The 20,468-nt window shown below is 46.9% G+C and overlaps 1 protein-coding gene across 1 annotated transcript; it reads right to left on the reverse strand.

The window, feature by feature from the left end:
- Positions 1–1,612: 1,612 nt before the first annotated feature.
- LOC311325976 (tyrosine-protein kinase yes-like) lies at positions 1,613–18,913 on the reverse strand (the record flags this gene model as incomplete). The annotated part of the gene is made up of 11 exons (XM_084458794.1): positions 1,613–1,821; positions 3,050–3,181; positions 3,688–3,841; positions 4,117–4,193; positions 5,353–5,532; positions 6,121–6,276; positions 7,431–7,580; positions 7,905–8,008; positions 9,228–9,326; positions 10,151–10,250; positions 18,625–18,913. The coding sequence occupies 11 exons, from the start codon at positions 18,911–18,913 to the stop codon at positions 1,613–1,615; spliced, it is 1,650 nt and encodes a 549-aa protein (XP_084314920.1).
- Positions 18,914–20,468: the final 1,555 nt, after the last annotated feature.

Below are 20,468 nucleotides of genomic sequence, written 5' to 3' on the forward strand. Positions count from 1 at the left end.
TTATAGAACTTCAAATGGTTACTTGCTTTATCTTTAAAAAAAATGAGGATTTCACAACTTTGTACAAAGCCCTTATTTAAACCACAGTTGCTGACCTGTTTTGGGCCCATTTCTGCATATGATGCATAATCAAATCTAATACTGTACTAAAGTGAGTCCAGACACACACAAAAGTAAAAATTATGCTTACAGAAAGTGACAAACTTGACATTGGGTGACTCAATATAAATACCTGGCACCTACCCCATCTGGCTGTCTTAAAAGAATTGCTGATGTACACTGGTTTTTAATTTTTAAAATGGCATAAAATAAAACAAGTGTCCTCCTTGAATATGTTGAGACTCTGTTGCATAAAGTAAGTAAAACATGAAAAATCAGTTATCAGGTACTTTGGCAATCTAGGTAAAAAGTCTATTTTGTGGTCATTACTATAAGTAAATACACACCCCTTGTGAGGATGAAGCCTGAACAGCTCACAGCTGTGGTGCCAGACTGCAGTGATGAGGTCTGGAGACAGACAAGCACAACATGATCAACTGGATCACTCCAAGGAGCGGCTATTGCCAACATATTGAAACCATCATGGCTCATATCTGGTGGCTCTGTTCAGGGTCCAGAGTTCAGAGCCAAGACAACAGGTCCTAATACCTTCAGCTTAGTTTCTCATTCATTCTCACTGTTCCTCAGTCATGTAGTGCCAGTGCCATTTGTAGGCACAACCTGTGTTCCATCACTGGTCAGTGTTGCTTTAGGTTGTTGTGCCAGCCTGGAGCTAAACATTCTCCAAGCTCACAGTGATAAAGATGCAGACCGGCTCTCTCTCAAGGTTGATTCGCTGTAGCGATCACAAAAGTAGTTACGTAACTTGACATGCCAACTGTCTCCAGTGAACAGCATTATGGCCTTGTAGAAAAAAAGAATCCAAGTGTTGAAGAAAGGTTTGATAGCTAACCGAAGGACAGACAAGGGGACTTCACATGAAGCTATAAAGCCATGTCCATGATATGAATCGATTCTTGCAGTTACATAAGATAAAATCAACAAATAAAATGTAAAAACAAGCAGACGTACAGACCCAACCCGAGGTCTAGATCCACTCCACTCAAGTCACCCATTAAGATTAAAAAAAAAAAACACAGTACGCCAAACCCATCCGCTGGCTCCTTCCTGGGCCATCCTCCATTTTAAAGAGCTCTCAATCCAAGGGCTCCCCCCAGTCATGTGGCTTTTACATGGTTCAACAACATCCAAAGACAATAACAAAGAATGATTGGTCACCTTTGAAAGGAAAATATGAGGAATTAAAAGAAAAACAAGGAAAAAGGAGTGTGTTCATAAAACCTGTAGTACCTGAAATAACTAAAGAACTAAACAAACAGTGGAATTAGTCTTTGAAATCCAAATTGACAATAAAGTACATTTGTTTTAAAATAAAAGAAAACAGTGGTTTTTTTGTGCAACTGACCCAGCTTCAAGTTGGCTTCAAGAGCTCTGAGCACATCATTCATGTCCCCCCCCCCCCCTCCCCCTCCCCCCTTCACAGGAATGAGTCCGCCTCCGAGGTGGAGGGATATGCGGGGGAGGGGGGGCTGCGCCACGGCTCGGGCCGGAACTATAGGTTGTCCCCAGGCTGGTACTGTGGCTCCGTGGCGGTGAAGTAGTCCTCCAGGAAGGACTGGATGTACTCGAAGGTGGGCCTCTCGTCCGGGTCCTTCTTCCAGCAGAGCTTCATCATCTCGTGGAGGGACTCTGGGCAGCCCTGGGGACAGGGCATACGGTACCCCCTCTCCACCTGCTCCAGCACCTCCCTGTTCACCATGCCTGAGGGAGGGGGGGAGGAGAAGAGAGGAGGAGGGTGAGTGACTGTATAGAGTTCGCATTAACAATGCAGTCAACTGTCATTCATGTTCCCTATATTAGTGTTCATTGCATTAACAATGCAGTCAAAGGCCTGGGTTACAACAACAAAATTAAGAGATTATCCCAAACAAAGAAATGGCTTTAGATAATATAGGCTAGCTGTGTACTGTGTGTAGTGCAGTCCAGCTAAGTGATATCACCCCAGAACACCCCCACCCACCCACCCACACACCCACACACACACACACACACACACACACACACACACACACACACACACACACACACACACACACACACAAAAGCATCAATAAAAGCAGGGGTGGTGGGCGTGAGCCTGAGGGTTAGTGTGTGTGTCAGCATCTCGGAGCAGCAGTCAGCCACTCTCCCCAGAGCCCTGTCCGTCTGGCACAGATGGCTACAAACTGAGTGGTGTTCAATCTCCTGATCAGCCCCCAACAGATGGTGTCATCTAATCTCAGTGTGTGTGTGTGTGTGTGTGTGTGTGTGTGTGTGTGTGTGTGTGTTGATTTGGCGTCCGTGCGTGTGTGAGCGCCTTCACCCAACAGAGACAAAAATTGCCGTTGCAGAGAGCCCCACCCTGGTCCTCTTCCTAGGCCAAATATTAAAAAAAAGTGGTGAAGCTGCGCCAATAACTCCAGGGCCTAGGAAATCTCCAAACATCAGGACTGGGTGCGTCGGTATAAAGGAGTAAATGGCCGATTGGCCGATGGCCAGCATTAACTCACACATCCTCGTCTGCCACAGACTGACAGTCTGGGCGTTACCTCCGAAACACACCACCTCTCTTTACATACGCGCGCCGTACGTTTACGCTACCAAAGGATCTTTCTCTCTTAGTACTCTGATCTAAACCAGGGCCAGCTCAAAGGGAGTGCAGGGTAGAGTGTTGGCTACACAAAATATGTTACCCACCCAACTGATTAAAGGTGCTATAGGTAACGTTTTTATGTAAACAAATCATTAGTATTACAGTATGCCGTTGGTACAACACGGTATCTCTGTCTAGGGAGCGATCAGGAGTCACAATACTATTGGCTGACAAGCCTCATTAAGAGTTTTTTTGTAAATTGTTTTATTATAATCTGTAGCACCTTTGCAGTCTCAATGAGGAAAAACTGCAAAATGACAGTGAATGCCCACCGCGCGCGTCTCCTCTGTCTCTTACCTGGGTAGGGCACTCTGCCTTTGGTGACCAGCTCCGTCAGCAGGATGCCAAAGGACCAGACGTCAGACTTGATGGTGAACCGTCCGTACAGGGCCGCCTCCGGCGCCGTCCACTTGATGGGGAACTTGGCCCCTGGGAGGAGGGTGAGGGTGATGGAGGGAAGAGGCAGAAAGGGTAAGAGAGAGGGGGAGAGCGAAGGGGATATTCGATTCCACCAGGGGTCGCCAGAGAGCCAGAAGTGCCGTTATTTTCGGAATTCTATTCCAAATTCGATTAGCAGAACAAAATTCCAGGTTTTCAACACCGACCGAAAGGAACGTAAGACGGAGGGACAACGTTCCACTCGGAGGGGGGGAGGGGGGGGTGGAGAGAGCGAGACTCCCGTCTCTCTGCTGAGCCATATATTTAAACAGTTGAGCGGCCGTCCGCGCTGGAAGGGTTTTTACATGCCGCGGCTAATCGGAGCAAACGGGAGCATCTGGTTTCCACTATTACCTCTAATTTACCACGACGGCGTGTCATCCGCGGCAGTGATGTCACTTCCACCCACCCGTCAGCCCTCGCTTTCCCACTCTTCCACACCCCCCCCAGTACACCCCCCCCCCTGCCCCCGCACCCAACTCAGCCAATCCACTCACCTTGCCTGGCCGTGTACTCGTTGTCCTCTATGAGTCTGGCCAGGCCAAAGTCAGCGATCTTGCACACCATATTGTCCCCCACCAGGATGTTGGCGGCACGCAGGTCCCTGTGGATGTAGTTCATCCTCTCGATGAATGCCATGCCGTCGGCGATCTGCGAACACAAACACTCCTGTTTTAAAACGCCACTCTGTCTCTCCGGGTACGGATGGGAATCCGCGGATGAAAAATCCGTATCGGCCGCTCGGGGGGTCGGGAGGTCACGGCCTTCTGTCCAGTGCAGCAGGCAGACCTGGTGAATCTAGTCGGGGGGCCGTGGCGTTCTCTATGCTTTTTGACAGTTAGCCAAAATGCTTCGCTGGCGCGAGGCGAGACATCACCTCTTGCTAAGCAGAAGGAGGGATATGTTCAGCCTGGCGTCTGACTCACCTGTGCAGCCATATCAACCAGCAGGGGGAGCTTGAGGAATTTACCGTCGCCCTCTTTCAGGAAGTCCAGCAAGCTCCCTAGAAACGCAAACGCGATATCGTCAGTCAAGTTTTGACAAAAAAAAAAAGCAGAACTGTAGTGACGATGCTACAAGGGTTCTCTAAATGCTTGCCAGTTTGGCTGTGAAAGCTGCCATAGGAAATGTCCAATATTTCCTGACACTCATTACCATTCTCTGTTTATTTTATGTTATATTAGATTATATTGATCCTCACTTTTGTTTTGCTAAGGCCTGAAGCTCTCTACTGTGTTCAGTTTAACAGGTCATTTTCTCTAAGAGTCAGTCAGAGGGACATTGTTCTGCTGACCCCTGAATCAAGATTAGACACAGAGACGGCCGGACTGACACACGTACGTACACACACACACGCACACACACGCACGCACACACACGCACACACACCCAGCCTTGTGTGCAAGTACACACATCCACATCACAGTCCATTCCCAGGGATAAGTCATTTAATGTTCAATTACTTTACAAAAAAGAGGAAATCGCCCTGCAGTTGGTAAGATGAAAGCTAGCCGCAAAACTGCTGCAGTTTTCAATTAAACATCTCTGCTTCAGGCCTTCAGAATCCACAGGGGATTTTCAAGGACTTTCAGAACATTCATTAGTACGTGGACATTTTTCCTTTAAGGAAAACTGGCTCGCAAACTTCAGGATTGGGAAAGGTCACCTCCTGTGCATGACGTCCAAAAGTGACATCAACTCCGCACCTGAGGAATTCTGAGACGTTCAACTGACGTCAGCGTCTATGGTCCCAGTAGGCTGTTGTGGTCTCATAATGTTGTGCAATTTCAAAGATCAAGTCCTCCACCCAACTCCATCTAGCCCCTCCCCCAGGCAGCAGCTGAGCCCAGTGATGCCCCGCCCACCTCCCCCTACAAGCCTTCTGGCGAGGGGCTCCAGCTAAAGCTGTCATTACACTGTTAATCAGATGTGACGCTACAGCCTAATCCTGACAACTGTCTCCAACTCACCACATCTGGAGGAGGTAGGGACTCTAATGTAAGTGTGTGTGTTTGGTTGGTGTGTGTGTGTGTGTGTGTGTGTGCAACCGACCTTGCCTGCGCACAGGTACGTCTCTGCCGGGGCATGCTCTCTGTCACAATATATGTGTGTGTGTCTGTGTGTGTGCGCAAGTGTGGGTGTGTGTGCACGCCTGCGTGCACCTTTGGCCATGTACTCGGTGACGATGTAGATGGGCTCCTCGGACACCACGGCGTACAGGGGCACCAGCTTGTCGTGCCGGAGCTTCTTCATGATCTGGGCCTCCTGCAAGAAGGCCTCGGGGGACATGGTGCCTGGCTTCAGGGTCTTGATGGCTACCTTGGTGGTGCCGTTCCATGTGCCTGCAGGGAGCAGAGGCTCGGGGTTATTACAACGCGAAGGACGGCAGCGGAGTAAACAAACAAACAAACAAACAAACAAACAGGAGTAAACAAATAATCTGGTGCGACGTGGGCACATCCGCATTCGTTTGGTGCTGATGATTTGATTGGAAATATAGAGTCAACGCCGTACTGTACGTCAACTCTCACACACACACACACACACACTCACACACATACACACACAGACTGGTATTGGGGTGACACGCGATGATAGAAAAACTGCATCTATTTGAGCTCAAAGATAAACAAGGCAGGAACACATTCACTGGAGCAGAACTGTCTGATGCTACTTACTCTGGAGGTAAACAATACGCAACTAATGGAGGAAGCATCTGCAGGAAGTCCAAATATTCTATACGTGTGTGTGTGTGCGTGTGCGCTTTACAAATGAGCATTGCTGTGTATCCGATGGATAAATTATGCATTTTGTCTAATTCAAACAACCTATTCTAAGCATGTCCATCACTGAGTGCACAGTGGCAGGTTTATATGCGCATGCATGCCTGTGTGTGTGGTGTGTGTATGTGTGTGCGTGCGGCGCCTTACCCATCCAGACCTCTCCGAAGCAGCCCTGGCCCAGTTTGAGCTCCAGACGGAGCGACTCTCGGGGGATCTCCCAGGCGTCCTTGGCCAGGCCCTGGGTCTGGGGCTTGACCGTGGGACACACCCTGGTCAGCCGGTGGCACAGCCCGTCGGCATGCTCTGAGGGGGGGTGGTGGTTAGCTGAGGTGTCAGTGCAGCATAGTATCACAGTGGTCACATCAGAGAGACGCAGTAATGCTACGCTCTTACGTTACTGCGAGGATTCCACCGTCAAGGTCTTACACGGTCACACTATGACAACACGAGCGCGTCATTCGAAAAATAGGACGATTTCATCCCTCTGGCTGGTGGTCTCATATTAATGTTGTGTATTTTCATAAATCAAGTCCACCAAACAACTCACGCAGCTGAACTGGGTAAATGCGTCCCGCCCACAAGCCTTCTGGCGAGGGGCTCCGGCTCAAGCTATCATTACACTGCTAATCAGATGTGAAGCTACGGCCTCATTGTGCCAACTGTCTCCGCTTACTCCGGCGTGCTCGCAGTGCGCTCGCTCGACCAGCTGGGGTCGCAGTCGCGTGCGGATCAGAGCGAAGCTCAGGGAGGGTGAGTGTAACGGGGGGTGAGTGTAACGGGGTCTGAGCTGGTTGAACTCATTCCCCGGTATAAGTACCGCTCCCCCGGCGCCATCGCATCGCCAGCTTTTCGCCGCTGGGGCGTCGGTGAGTCCCAAGGACCCGAGGTCGAACCCAGCGGGGGAGGAAGCGCTACTGACGACACCCGTCACGCTATACCCGCCGACACTTCCGAGGAGACCACTCGACCACGACGTGCGCCCGACCCCTTTAACTCTCTCACCACTCCAGAGCCCAGGATGAATATGACTAGGTCTTTAAAACGGGCCATTTTATTAAGCATTTAAACCCACTCACACGGATGAATGTCAACACTGCGATAACAACCCTGCCCCTCCCCTCGGCACAAATATGAACACGGGGTGTGTTTTGTACAGCTGGACCTCCGGATTGGGAGTGTGAGCGAAGCGGGATCAGATAGAGGGAGGAATCCCACTTAGGGACGGGGACGTCCCTGTGAAATTTCGTTGGACCCGACGGCCAGGCATCTGGCGAGCGCGGCCATCAGGCGAGGAGAGGGGGCTCCACGGGTCAGTTGCAAATAACTACAGACCTCAGAGGCCCTGGCAGCTATGGACAATAACAAAGATGAAGGGGCCAGAGAGAAGGATTTTTTTTTTTTTTAGAGAGAGAAGGATTCAATGACATGCCGTGCGATTTTGAGGGAGAGAGGCCTACCCATGTAGTGTTTGACCAGCTTCTGCAGGGTGTCAAACTGCGCCCGTGTGGTGATGTAGTAGCCACCGTTGTCGAGTTTGCGGATCTTGTAGTGTTTCACGTTGTCTCCTTTGGCTTCGTCCCAGTCTCGTATGGACAGAGAGTACGCACCTGAGGGCAAACACAGGCTGATTCTTACTCCGGCCAGAACAAGAGTGTCAACATCCATTGTGAAGCTCAGAGGTACCTTGGGGGGGGGGGGGGGGCTACACTGCGCAATCGCACCCACAACCTACGTTATACCACGGCGCTGTCGCTGTGGTAAGGCCGGCGGAAGGTGGTGTGCTGTAAGCGTGAGGGCGGTCTGTTCAGAGTGGGAGGGGATGTGGGCGTGGCCGTCTGGGAGGGCGGTCTGTTCAGAGTGGGAGGGGATGTGGGCGTGGCCGTCTGGGAGGGCGATCTGTTCAGAGTGGAAGGGGATATGGGCATGGTCACCTTTCGTGGTTTCGCTCTCCCGTACCAGGAAGGTTCCCCGGTGGTTCCCGGGGTTCAGCAGCAGCCTCTCGGCGTCCTTACGGCCCATCTTACCAAAGTACCACCTGAACACAGACGCACGTTAATATACTCCTACTGAACACACTGCACAACAGGTACCACCTGAACACAGACGCACGTTTATATACTACTACTGAACACACTGCACAACAGGTACCACCTGAACACAGACGCACGTTAATATACTCCTACTGAACACACTGCACAACAGGTACCACCTGAACACAGACGCACGTTTATATACTACTGAACACACTGCACAACAGGTACCACCTGAACACAGACGCACGTTTATATACTACTACTGAACACACTGCACAACAGATACCACCTGAACACAGACACACGTTAATATACTACTACTGAACACACTGCACAACAGGTACCACCTGAACACAGACACACGTTAATATACTCCTACTGAACACACTGCACAACAGGTACCACCTGAACACAGACACACGTTAATATACTCCTACTGAACACACTGCACAACAGGTACCACCTGAACACAGACGCACGTTAATATACTGCTACTGAACACACGGATACTACTGATATATGCTAATATACTACTGAGTATACTGCTCGATATATGCTAATATACTACTGAGCACACTGCTCGAGAGGTACCATCTGAATACAGACGCACGTTAATATAACACTACTGAACACACAGACGCATGTAAATATACTACTGAACACACTGCACAAGAGGTACCACCTAAACACAGACGCACGTTAATATGCTACTGAACACGGACGCACTTTAATATACTGCACGAGAGGTAACGCCTGAACACAGACGCATGCATTTATACACATATAAATATACTGAACACAGACGCACGTTAATACACTGCACGAGAGGTGCCACCTGAACACAGACACGTTTATATACAGAACACAGACACGCGTTAATATACTGCACGAGAGGCACACTCGGGCGGGACGGGCGGGCGTCGGACGGCTTCCGGAGAGCTCCGAAAGCAATTACGGCTACTTAACACGAGGACACAAGGCAGCAGCCACAGTCATCCGTTAGTTACTGCATTCGGTTTCCCTGTTACACAATCAAAACCCTCTCTGCCCATTCAGCATCCAACCTGAGAGGGTTGACCCCCCCCACCCGCCCCCAGCCTTGTTAGTGGATGTGGAGCCAGTGAGGCCCATGTGACGGGCGGTCACGCTGCCGTAGTTAGGCTAACAGCCCAGCGGTGGAGGAAGGTCAACGGTAAGAGAGGAGACAAGGGCTTCACTCACTCTTCAGCCTGGATGGAGTCAGCAGGGGCCACGTAGTTACTGGGGATGTAGCCCTTCTGCCCCGTGTTGATGGAGCGCGCCTCCCACCAGTCACCCTCTCTGTGGTGTGGTGGTATGGGGGGGAGAGCGAGAGAGAGAGAGAGAGAGGGAGAGAGAGGGAGGGAGAGAGAGAGAGGGAGCAAGAGAGAGATGGAAGGAGAAGGAAGAGGGGGGGGGAGAGGGAGAGAGAGGGAGAGATAGAGAGAGGGAGCAAGAGAGAGAGGGAAGGAGAAGGAAGAGGGAAGGAGAAGGAAGAGGGAGAGAGAAAGAGAGAGAGAAAGGAAGAGAGCAGGAGAGGGAGAGAGAGACAGGGTGGGAGAGAGAGATTAAGCAAAGAAGATGAAGTAAGACAGCATTTAAAGTGACTCCCTGTTGGTCCTGTTTCACAGCTATCTGGCTCATCATGGCCTTTCTATCTGAGGCTAGTTTTACCCACAGAACTGCTTTGCCATTTCATTTATACAGTCAGATATTCTCTGCACTCAATATTTTAATGCTCTGTCATTGTAAATGTCTATAGAGGGGTCTAAACAGGGGGTGACAATCCGGCTATACGCCAAGGTGTGTGTGCGCGCGCGCGCGCACGCACGCACGCACGCACGCACGCACGCACGCACGCACGCACGCACGCACGCACGCACGCACGCACGCACGCACGCACGCACGCACGCACGCACGCACGCACGCACGCACACACACACACACACACACACACACACACACACACACACAAGTTTACATGGGGACCAGGGCGTTCTGACCCTCAGGCAACAACCATCTCTGGTGTTATTTAGAGATGAGTCCACACCATCATAAGCCTCTTTGGGTGAGAAAAAACTCCACTATGTGTTGTTGGGTTTATAAGCATAAACATGGACTCCTACGTGTTGTTGATGATCTGGAAGCGGTCCCCCTTCTTGAACGAAAGGTCGTCTGACGTCCTGGCTTCATAGTCGTACAAGGCCACGAAGAAGGTTACCCCGCCTAGAACACGGAGCAGGGTTGGAGAGAGAAGAGAAGGGTTATGAGTGAGAGGCTGAGAATGCTCAGATCTGCTTGTGTCATGTAATGGGTTGACACTTGTCTGCAAATCACTGGTGACATTTGTGCCAAGACAGGTACAACCAGCTTTCAGCAGGGCAAACAAAGGGAGCAGTCTACGGGTGCAAAATTACACTGCTGTGAAGGTAGGTGTGCGTGTGTGAGGGTAAGTGTGCGTGTGTGTGCGTGCGTGTGAAAACAGCCAGTCTGGTTTTTGTGGTGATAGTAGTGGTCAGGGTGCAAGGGCGTAGGTTTGGTTTCAACATTGGTAGGGACCATATAACAGTGTAGCCTGCATACACAATTTTTGCTGGGGACGAGAGGTTAAAGCTCTTATATATTCATATATTTATGAAATTGAATAATACTAATACAATGTTGTTAGTCTACTGTATCACATCCTGCCTGCTGCGTCCCTCCACTCTCTCGACTTTTGCTGCTGCTGCTGCGTCCCTCCACACTCTCTCTCTCTCTTGGTTGCTTGTGCGTCCGTCCACTCTCTCTCTCTCACGACTGCTGCTGTTTCATGCATAAAAATGATTTGATTAAAATTGAGATTTTCATTGGATTTTTAGACTGACATTCAATTCATAAATTGATATATCTGTCCATTGGGGGAGTAACAAAATACCAGACAGTAGGCAATACCAATTGCGAAATTCCACAATCCTGGTTTTACAAAGCTATAGCTAATAGCCCATCGGCTAGTATTCATTGCGGACACTTACGGTCATTAGTTGTGAGGACGCCATGATGTCCTATTCAATTAAATCTCTGGTGGGCAGCTAATGTATAATAATGTAATGGCTGCTGCTATCCTAATGTTACAGGATGATAGAAGCCATCATAACAGTTCGCTAGCTAGCCAGCTTATATCACCGGTTGATAATTTGCCACAATGGAAAGACAAGTGATGTTAGTTTAGATAACATTAGCTAGCACCAACCTAGCTGGTTTTCATGTGGCTACTGCCTAAGGTTAGCTACTTAGTTTACCAGCAGCTAGCTAACCTAGCTAACGCTAACGTTACTTACAGTTGCGGAGAAAAAGCTCCTGATATCCCTCATCCTCTTCAGAGGGGGAGGCGACATTGTGGTGGATGTAGCCTACCTAAATGGCTGTCAGAATCACAACTGTATGGCTTGCTGTCAGCGTCTGTCTGTAAGGCTGTTCTTCAGATCAAGCGAAAATTTGAAAAATGCAATGATCTATCTCAGACAAATGAGCCAATCGAACGTGAGTTTAAAAAATATAAAAATAATACTGGGATGGCACATTCACAGTGGAGGAAAGGGGTAGGCTAATGGTCTAATATCTATAATGAAAAATAATTGGTACGGTCAAGGTTGCTTAAAAGTTGTTAGGGACAATTTGGGCCTCCCAAAATGTTGGTAGGGACATGTCCCGACCGTCCATACGCAAACCTACGCCCTTGTCAGGGTGTGTGTGTGTGTGTGTGTGTGTGTGTGTGTGTGTGTGTGTGTGTGTGTGTGTGTGTGTGTGCATTCTGCATTGCATGACTAGCAGTGGAGGCTCGTCCATTGAGGCAGGGGAGGACAGTCCTCCTCAGTTTTTGGAGAGAAGAGAGGGATTAAAATATAATTATATTTATTTATTTATTTATTCATAATTAATATTATCTCAGTTTTGTTCATAAAGCAGGTTTTCCCTATGGATAAAAACCCATTATTGAAATTCTAAAGCTCCAACAGTGACATATACAACATGCAGCTGGAGGACCCATAGATATCTATGGAAGGGAGGCTACGGCATAGGCAGGCGTGCAGATTGGCTGGAGGCGCAAACTGTCGGCAACTCGTCCAAAACATTTCTAGAGACTGGGTCGCAACACCGGATCGGAGAAATCCACAGCCTGGCTCCTGCTTGCGTGAGAATTGATCGCTTTGCGGTGCTTATTCCTCATCCAGTGATGGATGGGTGGATGGAAAACTTTCAACTGAATGTTCATATTGTTTTGATAATTGTAGGCTATAGCAACATAAGAGTGGCAGCTTTGACAGCAACCCAAACTAGAAAGTACATTTCCTGGAGAAAATGTGAGGTGGGCTAGCTGCTGCAGCTGTATGTAACAGCTACTGCTAGAACTACTACGGACCAGGCAATCTCCATGCACCCACCGGCGAAGACCGTGCGTCTCTAGCCCACTCAGGGGCTGAGTTGTGGGGTCTGTGGCGTGGACAGTGGCATGGTGGTGAGACTCCGCCCCCTCAGGTCAGAGCTGGTCAAGGACAGTGTACCCCTCTCCGGGCCACCTACCCGCCCGCACCGGTGAAGACCATGTGTCTCTAGCCCAATCAGGGGCTGAGTTGTGGGGCCCGTGGCGTGGATAGTAGCATGGTGGTGAGACTCCGCCCCCTCGGGTCAGAGCCGGTCTAGGACAGTGTACTGCTCCCCGGACCACCCACATGCACCCAACCGTGAAAACTGCGTCTTTAGCCAACTCAGGGTCTGAGATGTGGGGACGGTGGCGTGGATAGTGGCGTGGTGGCGAGACTCCGCCCCCTCAGGTCAGAGGTTGTGGGGGGCAGGTCAGTGATTGCCAGGCCATCCCCATGCCGGGGCCGAGCAGTAACTGTGGAGGTGTTGTATGGAAGTTGAGGTTAGAAGCAGTAGCAGTGAAAAGCAGTAGGTGTTTGTTATAAGTACTGCTAGTACTACACTCAAAAATAGATTAGACCACTCATCATAACTCATAGTTGTATTGAGTTCAATAGCTGAAAGAGGAGAAAAGATATGAGTTGGCAGCCTGAAAAAGAGTGTCATTCTGAATATTTCTTTGAATATAAGAAAGGAAAGAAAGAAAGAAAGATGGATGGATGGAAGAAAAAAAGAAAGAAGGATGGATCGAAGAAAGAAAGATGGATGGATGAAAGAAAGAAAGATGGATGGATGAAAGAAGGATGGATGGATGGATGAAAGGAAGAAAGAGAGGATGGATGGAAGAAAGAAAGAAAGTATGGATGGATGGATGAAAGAAAGGGAAGAAGAAGAAGGATGGATTGATGGATGGATTGATTGATGAAAGAAAGATGGATGGATGGATGAAAGAAAGAAGGATGGATGGATGGATGAAAGAGAAAGAAAGATGGATAGATTGATGGATGGATGGATGAAAGAAAGATGGATGGATGGAAGAAAAAGAAAGAAAGGAGGATGGATGAAATAAAGAAAGAAAGATGGATGGATTAAAGAAAGATGGATGGATGAAAGAAAGAAAGGATGGATGGAGGGATGGATGAAAGAAAGAAGGATGGATGAAAGAGAGAAAGAAGGATGGATGGATGGATGAAAGAAAGATGGATGGATGAAAGAAAGATGGATGAATGGATGAAAGAAAGATGGATGAATGGATGAAAGAAAAAAAAAAAAAAGAAGGATGGATGGATGAAAGAAAAAAAAAAAGAAAGAAGGATGGATGGATGAAAGAAAGTAGGATGGAAGAAAGAAAGAAAGAAAGAAGGATGGATGGAAGAAAGAAAGAAAGGATGGATGGAAGAAAGAAAGAAGGATGGATGGAAGAAAGAGGGATGGATGGAAGAAAGAAAGATGGATGAAAGAAGGATGGATGGATGGATGAAAGGAAGAAAGAAAGGATGGATGGAAGAAAGAAAGAAAGCAGGATGGATGGATGGATGAAAGAAAGAGAAGAAGAAGAAGGATGGATTGATGGATGGATTGATTGATGAAAGAAAGATGGATGGATGGATGGATGAAAGAAAGAAGGATGGATGGATGGATGAAAGAGAAATAAAGATGGATAGATTGATGGATGGATGGATGGATGAAAGAAAGATGGATGGATGGATGGAAGAAAGAGAAAGAAAGAAAGAAAGAAAGAAAGGAGGATGGATGAAATAAAGAAAGAAAGATGGATGGATTAAAGAAAGATGGATGGATGAAAGAAAGAAAGGATGGATGGAGGGATGGATGAAAGAAAGAAAGAAGGATGGATGAAAGAGAGAGAAGGATGGATGGATGAAAGAAAGATGGATAGATTGATGGATGAAAGAAAGATGGATGAATGGATGAAAGAAAGAAATAAAAAAAGAAAGAAGGATGGATGGATGAAAGAAAAAAAAAAGAAAGAAGGATGGATGGATGAAAGAAAGTAGGATGGAAGAAAGAAAGAAAGAAGGATGGATGGAAGAAAGAAAGAAGGATGGATGGAAGAAAGAAGGATGGATGGAAGAAAGAAAGAAGGATGGATGGATGAAAGAAAAAGAAGGAAGGATGGAAGGAAGGAAGGAAGGAAAGAAAGAAGGAATGAAAGAAGGATGGAAGGAAAGATGGAAGGAAGAAAGGAAGGATGGATGGATGGATGGATGGAAGGAAGGAAATAAGGATGGATGAAAGGAAGGAAGGAAGGAAAGGAAAGGAAGAAAGGAAGGATGGAAGGAAAGAAGGAAGGAAGGAAGGAAGGAAGGAAGGAAGGAAGGAAGGAAGGAAAGAAAGAAAGGAAGGAAGGAAGGAAAGAAGGAAGGATGGAAGGAAGGAAAGGAAGGATGGAAGGAAGGATGGAAGGAAGGAAAGGAAGGAAGGAAAGAAGGAAGGAAGGAAAGATGGAAGGAAAGAAAGGAAGGAAAGAAAGGAAAGAAGGAAGGAAGGAAAGATGGATGGAAGGAAGGAAGGAAAGTAGGAATGAATGAATATGAACGCTACCACAGTAGTCATAAAAGGGTGCCTGTACAGAGAGCCTGTACGTGTCCCCAAATTCAAATGCCAACTGACACTGTGAGCATCGTCTCATTCACTTCAATGGAAAGGCATGTTGTCTTCAGACAGCTCTCTCTCAAAAAGTAGAAAGGTCACAGCCTAGATATTGACACCGTAGGAATCCTGAGAAAATGCTGAACATTTTAGGCTATGATATGTCCGTGTAGCTTAAAAACTGTAGGTATAGCGACGAGTTAGAAAAAGGGTAAAAATGCAAAATTAGCAGCTCAAAAGGTAGTGTGGGCCCATATGTTTCAATGGAGAGCGCAGTTGCCGAACAAATCGTCATACAGCGAAAATTATAAGTCACACGGTTAGATACTTACATTGTACGAATCAGCACAGTTATGGGAACGTTTCGATATATAATATGTGTATGAGCTGTTAAAACTGTAGGTATAGCGACAAGTTAGAAAAAGAGTAAAAATGCAAAATTAGCAGCTCAAAAGCTAGAGTGCGTTGCCATACGTTTCAATGAGGAGCGCAGTTGCCGAACAAATCGTCATACAGCGAAAACTATAAGTCACACTGCTTAGATACTTACATTGTACGAATTAGCACAGTTGTGTGAACATTTTGATGTATAATATGTGTGTGAGCTTTCAAAACTGTAGGAGTGCCAGCAGTTTACAAAATGTGTGAATATTTTCAAAGCAACTGCTGCCACCACTCTAAAAACATAAAGTTTCTGAACATTCCAAAAGCAGTTTCAAGCAGTTTCAATGGGACAAAAAATTGTTTTAAAAGTTAAATTTCTTAAAAACTATAACAAATATCAAAAATCGGAATGGATCCGTTCAAGAGCTAAACATTATGAACATTTTAAAGTTTGAATGAAGTTTCTAGGACAAAGTATGAAGAACTAGTTAAGGTTCAAAAAAGTGGGGAGAATAATAATAAAGAAAGAAAGAAAGAAAGAAAGAAATAGTGGGAATATCACAAGTTGGGCTAGCTTCTACAAGCTAGCCCACCTAATGAGCTCATCCCATAGCTGTGCCATTGCTAGCTAGCCATGAGCGAACTGTTGGATACTGCATTTGCTGTGCAACGTATTCCATTGTCCAGTTGTCAAATCTATTTGGCAACAAACTGTTTGAGAGCCAGCACACCTCAGTGTCCCCTAATCAAAAACATTTTTCATATATCACCTAACCTCTCCAGCACCTCACCAATATCAATTATTTTCTCTCTTTAGAGAAGAGTACAATCCATTACAACAACTATTGCTTACAATGTTTTATTGTTTTGTAATATTTTATAATGAATATGATAAATAAATGCTGCATGTAGTTAAAGAAAGTCTTATTCGGTTTTTCATATGCTAAAATTGACTGTAAATCCACTTAAAGCTGATATTTCAAATAATAACTGACTTATTATTAACCCCCAGCGCCCTTGGGCGGTTCGCCTCTCTTCCTCCTGTCCTCCTCAGTTTTTTGAGTCACCAGCCGCCACTGATGACTAGTGAACATCTGTCAGAATGGAAAATGTTAAAGATAGATTGTCACACCAGTTGTCACATCAGTTATAACAACAGTCATAACAACAGGCACAGCACCAGCCATAACACCAGTCACAGCATGAGTCATAACACCAGTCACAACACCAATTATAGAACCAGTCATAACAGTCACAGCACCAGTTATAACACCAGTCAAAACAATCACAACACCAGTTATAACACCAGTCATAACAACAGTCACAACACCAGTTATAACACCAGTTATAACACCAGTCATAACAGTCACAACACCAGTTATAACACCAGTCATAACAGCAGTCACAACACCAGTTATAACACCAGTCATAACAACAGTCACAACACCAGTTATAACACCAGTCATAACAGTCACAACACCAGTTATAACACCAGTCATAACAGTCACAACACCAGTTATAACACCAGTCATAACAACAGTCACAACACCAGTTATAACACCAGTCATAACAGTCACAACACCAGTTATAACACCAGTTATAACACCAGTCATAAGTCACAACACCAGTCATAACAGTCACAACACCAGTTATAACACCAGTCATAACAACAGTCACAACACCAGTTATAACACCAGTCATAACAACAGTCACAACACCAGTTATAACACCAGTCACAACAGCAGTCACAACAGCAATCCTAACACCAGTCTTAACACCACCAGTCATAACAGCAGTCACAACAGCAGTCACAACACCATAGGGCTGTCAATAGGGCTGCCCCGTCTCCGTCGCCTTGGGCAGAGGCAACAACACCAGTAATAACACCAGTCACACCAGTCTCAACACTAGTCACACCACAAGTGAAATTTTCATATTTTATAGATTCATTACAAATATAGTGAAATATTTCAAGGCTGATTGCCTCCATGCCACGCTTCACGTTGATGCAGTAATTTGTGCAAAAGGAGTCCCCAGTATGTAGAAATGAACATACTGAATATACTGTACAATCATAAAGATTAAAACAAAAAAGGCTTGAAATATTTCACTTTGTGTAATGGATCTAGAATACATGAAAGTTTCACTGTTTGAATTAAATTACGGAAATTAATGGACTTCTTCACAATATTCTAATTTTCTGAGATGCACCTGTACGCCATATCTTTGCCAGTGGAATACTGCCCCCAGTGCACTATAAAGTGGATCTACTGCATAAGTGGACTATTTTCATAGGCTAATCGTTGGGCTAGCTTGTTTGTTAAGCGCTTACAGGCTACTGCTGTGGTCAGCCAGATGTAAACGGCATATACAGACAACCACAGTGCAGGCCACCTCATCATGCTGCTCTGATGTTAACGCCGCTTAAATATCCTGCTTAATAGGCAGCTGCAGATTCATTGGATAAACATGACATACACACCTCCAAGGGGTCATATTCATATACTCACACTGAGCCCAAAGCTGCCAACACTAATCCTTTTATATGATACCACAGATAATCTAGTAGGGAGGGGGATTACAATCCTAATCCCACCTAAACAGGAGAGCTGGAGAGAGATGACAGTTCTTATCAGCCTTTCAGTCACCTTAAAATCAATTTGTCGCAAACTGGGGATGGTGGACATACGACTGAGAAGGAACGAACCTCTGGAACCTCTTCAGATATCGAGTTGACCAGTGATTGTTCTGTAGTGCTGGAGGTAAATAGCAACTAGCAAAGAGGGCAACTGCCAATGCTGCGACAACTACTACTAATACTACTAGTCCTAATCATTCCAGTACTACTCCTACTAGTTAGCCTGACAGACTGAATTGCCATTTCGTTTCACTTCATTATTTAACAGGATCCTATTGCAGCCATTTTCCGAGATGGGCGTTGCCGAAGGAGTCCTCAGTGAGTTCATCCCCTAACCATTCACATTGCACAATTTAATACCGTCATTGCATTCAAAGGACTCTGATTGGCCTGGTTGGAATTCCAACTGAGTAATCACTCTGGATGAGAGCCTTTCCAGACCCTGAATCGCATTTCGAAAATTCAGATTGAGGAGCTGGAGCCAGGCTACCTACCAGTAATAGCAGCACTAACAATGTCAGAAGCATGCAGACAGGACAGGACACGTTTCTAGTACATGGTGCTGACCTGAGACAGTCCCAGGGAAGTTGGTGATCGGACCGGAGAAGGACGACGACGACGCCCCACCGAATGGCGTTATGATGGAGGACGAGCCTCCGAAAGGCGTGATGACGTGGCTGTTGAAGCCCGCCGCCGGGCCAGAGGCGGGGAGGGACTGGTTCTGCTGGAGCTGGGTGGGGTCCGGACCGTAGTGGCCTACATGGGGTGCGGCGGCACCAGGTTCCGAGCCCGCAGCGTTGTCTGGGCGGTACTTCATGGTCGGGCCTTTGTCTTCTTTACTCTTGATGCAGCCCATGGTCGCGTCTGGACACGAGACAAACCAAATAAAATAAACAGAGCGCTGTTAGTTTCAACTGTCTCTTCATTGTGCAAAAAAACCCGAGTATAGGACCTGTAATTGTGGTGTGTAAGATACTGTATTGCCTGTTGTTATTTTGTAGACCATGAGACACAGTGATATCTCGGACATGCAAGTCTAAATCTGATTTAAGATCAGATTGTATATGCAAGTCTAGGAGAAAACAAAGCATACAGAAAAGTATCCAACATATGTTATGTTATAGCAAAGTTAGAGTACTTAATAAGGGGGTTTAGGATTGCTTTGGCTTTTATATCCGTATGAATCACAGAGATTATGTCATGTGTGTATGGATAAACAACATATTGAGTGAAAGGCTAACATCGAAGGCCGTGGCGTGAGGTCAAATTCAGAGAGGTCAACATGCTTTAGGCTGGATTAAAAGACTTGTTTTTAAAAACAAATACTTTGCTGCCTACAGGTCAAATGTATACTAATGCGTCACCCAGAATGTAATTGACATGTAATCCATCATCCCCAACTCCTTTCCTGAGACTCCTATTGTGGGAAATCACGCAGTCGGAAAAAGACCTACAGACTGGTGTGCATCGTTGTCATTCTTCCCTCCCTCCGGCAGAACTGGCCGGCCTTAACGTTCAGGCATTCCTCAACGGAGAGAGAGAGAGAGAGAGAGAAAGAGAGAAAGAGAGAAAGAGAGAGAGAGAGCGCCCAGTCAATCTGGAGGCAATCAGACATGCTCCTAAAGGAGGCTCCATGCGGGGCGATGCATCTCTGGCTGATCCTCAAATAACAGCCCTGATTGGAGAACTGGGGGGGGGGGGGTGGTTCTCGCTCATCAGGGTGGGGAGAGAGGGGAACGGTACCAGCGGTTCGTCGAGTTCATCGGCTGAACTGCCAGGGACACAAGCGAAACAGGGCGAACCGCAGAAACCTGGGTAAGAGTCAGAGCACTTTGCTCCAATATAACTCTACACTGGCTAAATTGAATGTTATGGCTTGAGCTACCCCTCGGATATTCATTTAAGAGTGGTCGGCCATTACTGATAAAGATTTGCCCATAACTGAACAGGAATATAAGTCTCTATAAATCTCGTCTTGGCTGTTTAGATCTGTGGCCACAATGTTCTGTCAGCCAGATGAGCACTATGGAACAAACCTCTCCTTTAAGAGTCCAACCCGGCCCTCCCCTTTAAACCGAGCTGGCATGCTGGTCTCATGGAGAGTACGGAGGCTGGTCTGGTGGGACTGCGGCTGGTTTGAAGCTCACTCTCGGGATAAAGCCGGCTATAGCTCTGGGTCAGCAATGAACTTGCCACAATCTAAAGAAAAGCAGGCCAGGCCCGCACGCTTCCTGAAAACATCTGCAGAGAATACAGGGCAGGGGGTCGAGGACTTTCCTCAGAGATGCAGTTAATCCTTCACTAGCTCACCTTGTCCACCTTATCCACTCACCTAGCTCACCATTATTAGCAACAAGAATGGCTCAGCTCACTACTGAGGAGTCTTTTTCAACATGGGTTCAAAGTGCAGG

The sequence above is a fragment of the Borostomias antarcticus genome (genome assembly GCF_949987555.1).
Source record: "Borostomias antarcticus genome assembly, chromosome: 2".
NCBI lineage: Eukaryota > Metazoa > Chordata > Actinopteri > Stomiiformes > Stomiidae > Borostomias > Borostomias antarcticus.